This window comes from Python bivittatus, unplaced genomic scaffold (assembly GCF_059951505.1).
Source record: "Python bivittatus isolate LINGU-HERP-01145 unplaced genomic scaffold, Pbiv_v1 ctg000190_np1212, whole genome shotgun sequence".
NCBI classification, from domain to species: Eukaryota; Metazoa; Chordata; class Lepidosauria; order Squamata; family Pythonidae; genus Python; species Python bivittatus.
Genome location: NW_028277042.1, coordinates 13,807,100 through 13,815,674, shown reverse-complemented (window position 1 = coordinate 13,815,674; position 8,575 = coordinate 13,807,100). Strand labels below are relative to the sequence as shown.

At 41.3% G+C, this 8,575-nt stretch overlaps 1 protein-coding gene across 1 annotated transcript; it reads right to left on the bottom strand.

Moving 5' to 3' along the window:
• Nucleotides 1–301: 301 nt before the first annotated feature.
• UQCRFS1 (ubiquinol-cytochrome c reductase, Rieske iron-sulfur polypeptide 1) lies at nucleotides 302–5,487 on the bottom strand. The gene is made up of 2 exons (XM_088136096.1): nucleotides 5,199–5,487; nucleotides 302–1,036 (listed from the first exon to the last, which is right to left on the bottom strand). Exons 1-2 carry the CDS (start codon nucleotides 5,410–5,412, stop codon nucleotides 426–428), a joined length of 825 nt encoding a protein of 274 aa, XP_087992222.1. The 5' UTR covers nucleotides 5,413–5,487; the 3' UTR covers nucleotides 302–425.
• Between the last annotated feature and the right edge of the window lie 3,088 nt (nucleotides 5,488–8,575).

The window sequence follows — 8,575 nt, the reverse complement described above, 5'->3', positions numbered from 1 at the left end:
AGCATTTGTAGTTTCTCATACTGTTGGTTGCAAATGGTCTTTTTAAGTTCTCCATAAATCAGTGCCTCAGAGCTATATTTCTATGCTAAATTTTAAAATGAAATCAGGGTAGGCTGGAAGCTCTCCTGAAAATCAGTTCTGAAAATGTGGTTCAGGGAGCTGGAATGGCTCAGACCATCCTACTGTGCAAACTAGGTCCGTGGTCACCAATTTTGCATCCAAACCTTTAATAGTCTGTCATTATAACACTTTGTTTAGAAAAAAAATATTAGGCTGATTCAATAAGTACGGACAGCATACATCTTATTAGACGACATAAGTTTAATTCGTTATTAAAGCTGAATAGTCCCACAATTCAACTTTAATGCTTTGCAATATCTTATGATTCAATTCTTTCCTCAACGTGTACACAAGAATCCAAACATTTAACCAACGACAAGTGTATCTTCACTAGGGAAGTCATGCTCTGGGACCTCGAGATTGAGTGGAGCTGGGCCTTTACGTATTCTGCCAGATGCATCATAATGCGACCCATGGCAAGGGCAGTAATAACCACCATAATCTCCAGAATCTGCAATTGGTACACAGCCAAGATGGGTACATATGCCTAGCACTACCAACCACTCAGGTTTCTTGACCCTATCCAAATCATGCTGTGGGTCTCTTAGTTCACTCAAGGGTACTTTAGCTTCTTGTTCAATCTCTGCCTGGGTTCTGTGACGCACAAACAGGGGTTTCCCCCTCCACTGGAAAACCATATTCCTGCCTTCTGGAATATCAGACAGCTTGATCTCAATCTTTGCCAGTGCCAATACATCAGCAGCAGGATTCAAGCTGGAGACAAACATTACAACAACATTCTTGGCAACGTATGCAGCGAGCAAATAGGTTGCTCCGTTCATAAAGTAGGTGAATGTTTTTCTCTCCTCGCTGCTTTCTTGGGATGATTTTGTGTTATCCATCACGCTTTTGCGACGGTTGTAAGAGAAGTCTGGCACAACCATATCATTATGGACATAACGAACACTGGCAGGAGCTGCAATAAAGAGAAAGCATAATTATGGAACTGTTACTGTATTAGAATGTACTGCATTAAAGACATTGCATTAGAAATTAGAAACTTCTCATAAAGCTTGTTCTTACTAATACACCAATATAAAGGCGTATTTTTCAACAAAAATATTATACCTTTTATACATAAACTGAATTAGCTTGTGGAGGTTTGAACTGTTGCCCTAAAATGCATTACTTGAGGAACCATCTCATCCCCATTACATCGACCCGTCCCACCCAGTCAGGCAGGTTTGTTGCAGAACCCGCCGACGAAAGAATGTCGACTGGCAGGAGGAGAGCCTTCCCTGCCGTTGCCCCCACCCTATGGAATACTGTCCCCCCAGAGGTAAGGTGGGCCCCTACTCTCCCAACCTTCCAGAGAAGGGTGAAGACCTGGCTCTGGCAACCCACGTGGGGGCAAGAAGCAGGGCAACCAACCCTGGGGGTGGCTGGCACCTTGAAGATACTCCCATAATCTTTATTTACCATCAATATCTTGGAAGACATTATTTATGTATGAACATGGTTTTTTATTGTATTTTAATTAATATTTATGCTTGTTTTACTGTAAACCGCCCAAAGTTGCTCCTGAGTGAGATGGGCAGTGACTGAATTTGAAATATAAATAAATAAATTATCCCCACTGGGAAACCTATCAAGGACATGTATTTGTAACACATACTCCAAATTTCCATGAGAGGCAGAAACTTCTCAGACTACTATTTGTTCTGAAGAAATCCTTAATATTTGAAAATGATTTGCCAGTCCCATTGTTGTTGACTTTGAATGTAACTACAGCTATTAATTAAATTTATATCCTGCCGCAATCATAAATGGACTCTTAAGGCATCAGGCTAGAAACCAGGAGACTATGAGTTCTAGTCCCACCTAGGCACAAAGCTATCTGGGGGACCTTGGGCCAGTCACTTTCTCTCAGCCCTGAAAGAAGGCAGTGGCAAACCACTTCTGAAAAACTTTGCCAAGAAAACTGCAGGGACTTGTCCAGGCAGTCTGAGAATCAGACACAACTGAACAGATTAAAAAAAAAGCTATTAATTACATTTATATCCTGTTACAATCACAAATGGACTCCCTGCAGCAATAGCAAAGATCCATTAAAAAAAAATATTGTATAAAATCCAGCATCAATACCCAAATGCCCTTTGGAAAAGCTGTCTTCAGCTGTTTCTGAAAGGCAGATAATATTGGAGCCAATCAAACCTCCATGGGAGGCCATTCCAGGCAGCTGACCCCAAAATGGAGAAGCAATGTCTCTAAGCTTCGCCCCCCCGCCCCCCATCTACCAAAAATGGAAGACAGACAGCTAGTTCTCCCAGCACAATTGGACAGGTTGGGCTGACTCAAGTGCAGAGATATGGTCCTGCAGGCAACCCAATGCCAAGCCATAAAGGGATTTATAAGCTAAAACCAGCACTTTAAATTGCACTTGGAAACTAATGGGAAGCCAATATGGGGCCCACAAAATAGATATAATATATTCTTAAAATAGTTTATTTGAAATTTGACCAAAGTTGGAATGCATTCTGAAGTGGAAGAACCACAAATTAAACCACTTGTGTACATTTTATGGAAGATTCTATGGATACATCGCCTAATCTAAAACCTAATTGAACAAATGTTCTTTAAATTTATACTGAAATGGAGAAGCAAGTGCATATCCACTGCCATCTACAGCCTCACTGAAGTCTATGGACATTAGTGAGTTATTAGTATTTCTGGAAGAATCATTAAAGATGGTTTTCTACGAATTTTACACTAGAAAGTTTTCTGAGGCAAATGGACTAAACCCCACTTTAAAATGTTTGATACAGTTTGTCAACTGAACTTCCATAAGCACAAAGCATCTCAGGGTTCTCCAATACCTGTTAAGTGGTGGAACCAGAATATCTGATTAGCCAAACATCAAAATCAATAAAATGCTTCTTAAATGTATTCAAGACAATTCTAGAGCTGTAACTGAAAATGTTTTACTGGAACGTTTTAAGTGTTAACAGTTGATAACTCAGTACCACACGCTTTCATGTTATTAAAATCCAAAAATACTCAAAGCTCTTTAAACAGTTTTGCACACACAAAAACAAACAATGCATAATTTTGTATGTCTGTGCCTCCCCCTTTATATATGTATTATTTATTTATTCAATTTATATAGCTATATGTAGGTGATATATGTATATCACCTACACACACCAGGGTACAACTTACCTAGCTTTATTATTATTATATTCATTATATCATTACCTTTAGGAAGCAAATTATTAAAGAAACATTTTTTCTTACAGGTAGAATCAAACAGTAAATGTGGAATTGCAACATTAATGTTATTGTTATGGTCCTTGAATGATAACTACATGAGCAGATCCATGCAATTTTCTTAGTAACATTTTGGAAGTGGTTTGCTTCCAAAGAGACCGAGAGACTGACTCGGTCATCCCACTGGCTTCATGTCTAAGAAAGGACTAGAACTTAGAGTTTTCCCATTTCTAAGCCAGCAATACTAATTCTCAAATGCTGTCATCAATATAAGCCCAATATCCAGTTAGGTATACTTCCAACAAATGCTGTTGGTCCACACAATAGGGTTTCAGAATTCAAGAACTTTACTACGTACTTGCTGCCCATAATCTAAGGATGAAACTTAATACTTCTACACTAAACTTCCCCTTCAGACAGAACACTAACATGTCAAAGAGAAGGCACAACTAAAAGCCTTCTAACTCCTAAGTTTTTTTAGTTATTTGTTTTGCATAGGGAAGTAATGTTTGCACATTGAAGCAGTACAGAGTGGAGAAATGTTACTCCAAAACAATTATTCCATCTAAGAAGATTCCCTATCACCCTCTGCTTTGGAGTTCTTTTTAATAATTTAAGATATTTTATAAATAAAAATAAAGGAAATATATATTGAGGAGAATGGAGTTTTAAAACCCTTATTTCTTTTTCATACTGATACCCAAACCATAATACTTCTTTACCCCATAATAATAATGGTTCTGGGTTTACAAAAATTGTGAGATTTATTGTAGATTCTTTTCCTCTTTTTGTCCAAGAAACTCAAGACTCCACACAGGACAGGTTTGACTGAGAGAAGAAAAGGAGCAATACCTTAGGACTGGAACACATCCTTTGCTTAGACAAAAATACCAGGTTCAAACCACATCCTCCTGAGATATAACTCAGGAAAATAAAGTAAACGGAGACATGGAATAAGTAACTGGATGTGCTTTCCATTCCTTGAATTGTAAATCTGAGCCCAGTCAAATGTGAGAGATGATAGAAGCTGTATTTTAAAGCATCTGGATGGGAACATGTTGAATTGGATGACAGAATGGCTTCATGTTCAGCATCCCTCAATATCATCTATGGCAAAGTGAAGCCCCATTTCCCCAGCACCAACACAACAACCTAACCCAACCTCAACTACACATCTTTCAGACATACTACAACCATCCCCACTGCTGTCATCAGGCGGAGGATGACTGGAGCATGTCCTACATTGAAAAAAGAGGACTCTACCCCTTATATTTCAACCGTAGGAGGAAAGGCAGCATAGTACACATTGCAAGGCTTTGGTCCTTAAACAGCTTACAATGGCTAAGACCAAGCAGAATAAATAGCATAAGGAAAAACAATTTTAAAAATAAGGATTGCTTGTTTTAGGCATACCCAGAATCCAACTGTTGTTGGGGCAGAATCGAGAATATTGTTCAAAAGCAACAGTACTGATTGCTAAGGACCAAGGAATATAACCTAAAGGGATTTTTTTTAAAAATAACCATACCTTTGGGTGCACTTTAAGAGGCTTTTTCTTTGACCCCAAAGGCAGGACGTCTCCACAGGAGACAAGAGGGAAACTTGGACTCCCGAGTTGGAAACTTCTACACTAATCAACCGAACAGGAGAAAAACAGCTCCTGCTTCAGAACCCACCTCCGAGGCACCCCTAAGCCAACCTTCCCCAGCCTGGTGCCGGCCCCCCCGCGATGCGCTGGACTACAACCTCCAGCATCCCCAAAGCCCTGGGCGGGGGTCCTGGGAGTCGCACTCCTGGCATGTTTGAGGGCCCCGCAGCCTTCGGGGCGGCGCCCGCGACCCCACAACATCCCGCCCCCTCCCCGCCCGCACCGTTGAGGGAAGCGGTGGCGACGAGGCCTCCTCGGGCCGCCTGCCCGAGCAGCGACTCCCGGCACAGCATAGGCCGCCTCGGATCAAAGGACAGGATCTTCTTGGGCCCCGGCGGCAGCTCCAGCACCAGGGGCTTCCGCGGACCCGGCACGACATGCGCGGCAGCCGCGAGGTAAGGCGCGAACGGGCCGCAACGGGCAGCCAGGGACAACATGGCGGACGCAGCGGTCCACTTTTCCTCCTCTGCGCGGTCACCTTCCCGTCGTGCGGAAGCGACGCACGCCGACCGGTGACGCAGCACGCACGAAGGGCGGGAGAAAGGCCCGCGAGACCTCGCCTGCTCTTCTGTTTGGAGCCGCAGGAGAGACGACGCGAGGCGAGGCGAGGCGGGGCGGGGCGGGGCGGGGCGGGGCAGCCAAGGGGCGGGGCTATGTCACCTGTCCCTGCCTTTTGGGAGACATGGGAAGTGCGCTTGCGCGGATGACTTCCGCCAATTGTCTCCAACCCAGGGGCTAGTTGCAATGGCGAGCCTTAGGAAATAGTCTCTGTGTGTGTGAAAATCAGGCTGTGGATCCGGGCAGTAGAAAATTACTTGTGAATGTATTTAAAGTATTGTCTCTGCATTATTCTTCTAGGATAATGCTGATTATTCCTCCTCAGAAGCAAACTCCGCTGATCTCAGGAAACCTGACTTCTTGACCTCCACTATATGTAAAAACACTTCCATATAAATATCTCAAAATGCCCCCCATCCCAAAGCAATGTAATTAGCTTAGTTAGTGAACATAGAACTCGTACTTCATAAGGTTTAAAAAATACAATTAGACAAAACGGAAATGGGGAATGGTTTTTACAGGTGTTTGGGTCCAGCCAATTGACCCTAATTACCAGAGTTGGGGTTAAGATAAGTTTAAGACGGATAATGAGTAATAATTAATGTATAGCCGGAAGGATGTCCATCTTTGGTTGAAGTCACCATGACCTGGTGAAACAGATGTTTGTAAGAAGTTAACCGGTTTCTTTGTTTAAACTGTCACGTGGATCCTTTGAAGAACTTTTTATCCACTTTATTTCAGAGCTCTAAATAAACTGGAGACTCCCAGCGAAAGGAGGGAGTCCTGATTACAGATTTTACATAGCTTATATACTTTTTCTTCACAGGATCCACATGACAGTTTAAACAAAGAAACCGGTTAACTTCTTACAAACATCTGTTTCACCAGGTCATGGTGACTTCAACCAAAGATGGACATCCTTCTGGCTATACATTAATTATTACTCATTATCCGTATTAAACTTATCTTAACCCCAACTCTCTTCCCCTTACCCAATCAGGATAATAACATTACAGGCATATAGATCTTGTATGTCCTGTCAGTTGCCCCAGCCATGGCCTCTTATCAGACTGACCTCAACTGGTCTCTCCCATCTCTTCTAAAGGATCAAGGAAATCACAAATCATACAACCATTCTTATCTTCAGGGATACAATGAAAGCATTAAAATAGTATAGCTATATTTAAAGCTTAAAGACTACAAAAACAAGCAAGGGGTTACAAGGAAGTCATAAGGCACATAACTATCTTTAGAAATTGCATGGGCATGTCATTGGGAAGAAATATATAACTCTCAACAAGAATGTCATTGGGAAGGAATATATCACTCTTGACAAGAACACTGAACAGTTTCTATCACAGATGCACATATTCTCATATGCTAGCCCCCCACCCATGTCTTCCTATGCAGGTTCAGCTTCCACATACTCAGGTCCACTATCAAATTCAGTCCCAATGTCTATTCCCATCACAGGAAGTCTCATCAATATTTTAAAACAATGACATATTGATAAAATCTAAATCATGTAAAAGGAATAAATGTTAAGAAATCAAGGTCCTGAATGCTGGTAACTTTTTTTAGCATGTCTAAAAAGTGGATGTGTATATTTTCTACCTGCATGCTAGAAGATCTATAGATTTGATTGTTAATTGCCATATATGATGAGTGTTATTTTAATTGCATTTAGGAAACTGGAAGATATGTATTCCACAGCCCAGTTTATGCATACGTGTTGAAACTTACGAGATACAAGCCTGCTAAGGTGAACATACTTTATTCATAGCGGTTAAGAATATGTCTCCATATGCGTTTATTGCATCCACATCAGGAGTCACAGGGCCCTGTGCTGGAACGTTCCCAACATTTCCAAATTCTACATTCCACAAGCCATTCAAACTGCAGCTAAAGTGAATTTTAACATTTGGAGAAAAGAATCCAACACATAGACTCTGTCAGTGCTATGACTGTATCGGATTGTTTATTCATAGTTTTTATATAGCTGCTTCGATCATATTTGAAAATTTAGGAAATGGGGTTTTCAGCCAAAGAACAGAACGCATCTCTCTCTCTTCTTGCTATAGCATTGAAATTTTCTATAAGAATCCTTGTTCTTCAAAATAACAGTAGTATAAAAAAAAAAACCCTCTTCTGTCTCCCTTTGATGATTCTTCTAGCACTTAAGATGCTGCTTTCAAATAAAAGAAAAGGTCAGTGATAATCCTTCAACTTATCATTCGGAAAATGTTGTAAATCTTAGGTGGGACTTGTTCAAAACAAGCTGCTTCCCAACTGTTTCATCCTGCTCACATTCTTCATCATCTTTTGGGATTTATTTGGTTTCAGAAATCTCCCTAGAAAGGTATTCTCATCCCCAACATTTAATAGAGATAAATACTTTTGCTGCAGTGGTCATTTCAGGTGATATAGTTGATTCAACACCACCCATGCATTAAACGATTGGATGGACCACCAACTGGTTAATCAATGGTGTGTATGTGTGTGTGGGGGGGGGAGGTTGGTTGGGAAATCAGAGCTTGCCTTTTATTCTGCTGAGTTTTTGATTGATGCAATTGTGCAGTTGCAATCCCAACTAGTGGACTAGATTGGATTGGAGAAATAACACCCATGGTATATATGTTCCTAAACAAGTGTGGCATGTACTTTGCGCAAAAAGCTGAATCAGTTCAGGGTCCTGGTAAATTAAATGTATTCATCTAAAATTTGACCTTCCCTTTTCCCAAGGAACTCAGGGAGGTGGGCATCCTTCGCCTGTTTTGACCTTAGAGCAAAAGGTAGGGAGAGACAGTCTGGTGTCACTCAGGACATTTCAGGTGTCACTCACTTCATTTCAGACCAAGAGATCCAAACCTAAGTCTCTGGAGTTACAGTTACTACAGTACTAACTAGATTCTTCACTGGCCACCCACAGAGTTCTGCAGCTTGTAGAATACGGCCAACTATCATTGCTAAAAACAGACAGTTTGATACAGGGAGCGATCTACCCCATTTTCCTTTAAAAAATCGTTTGGTGTGTGCTTTTGA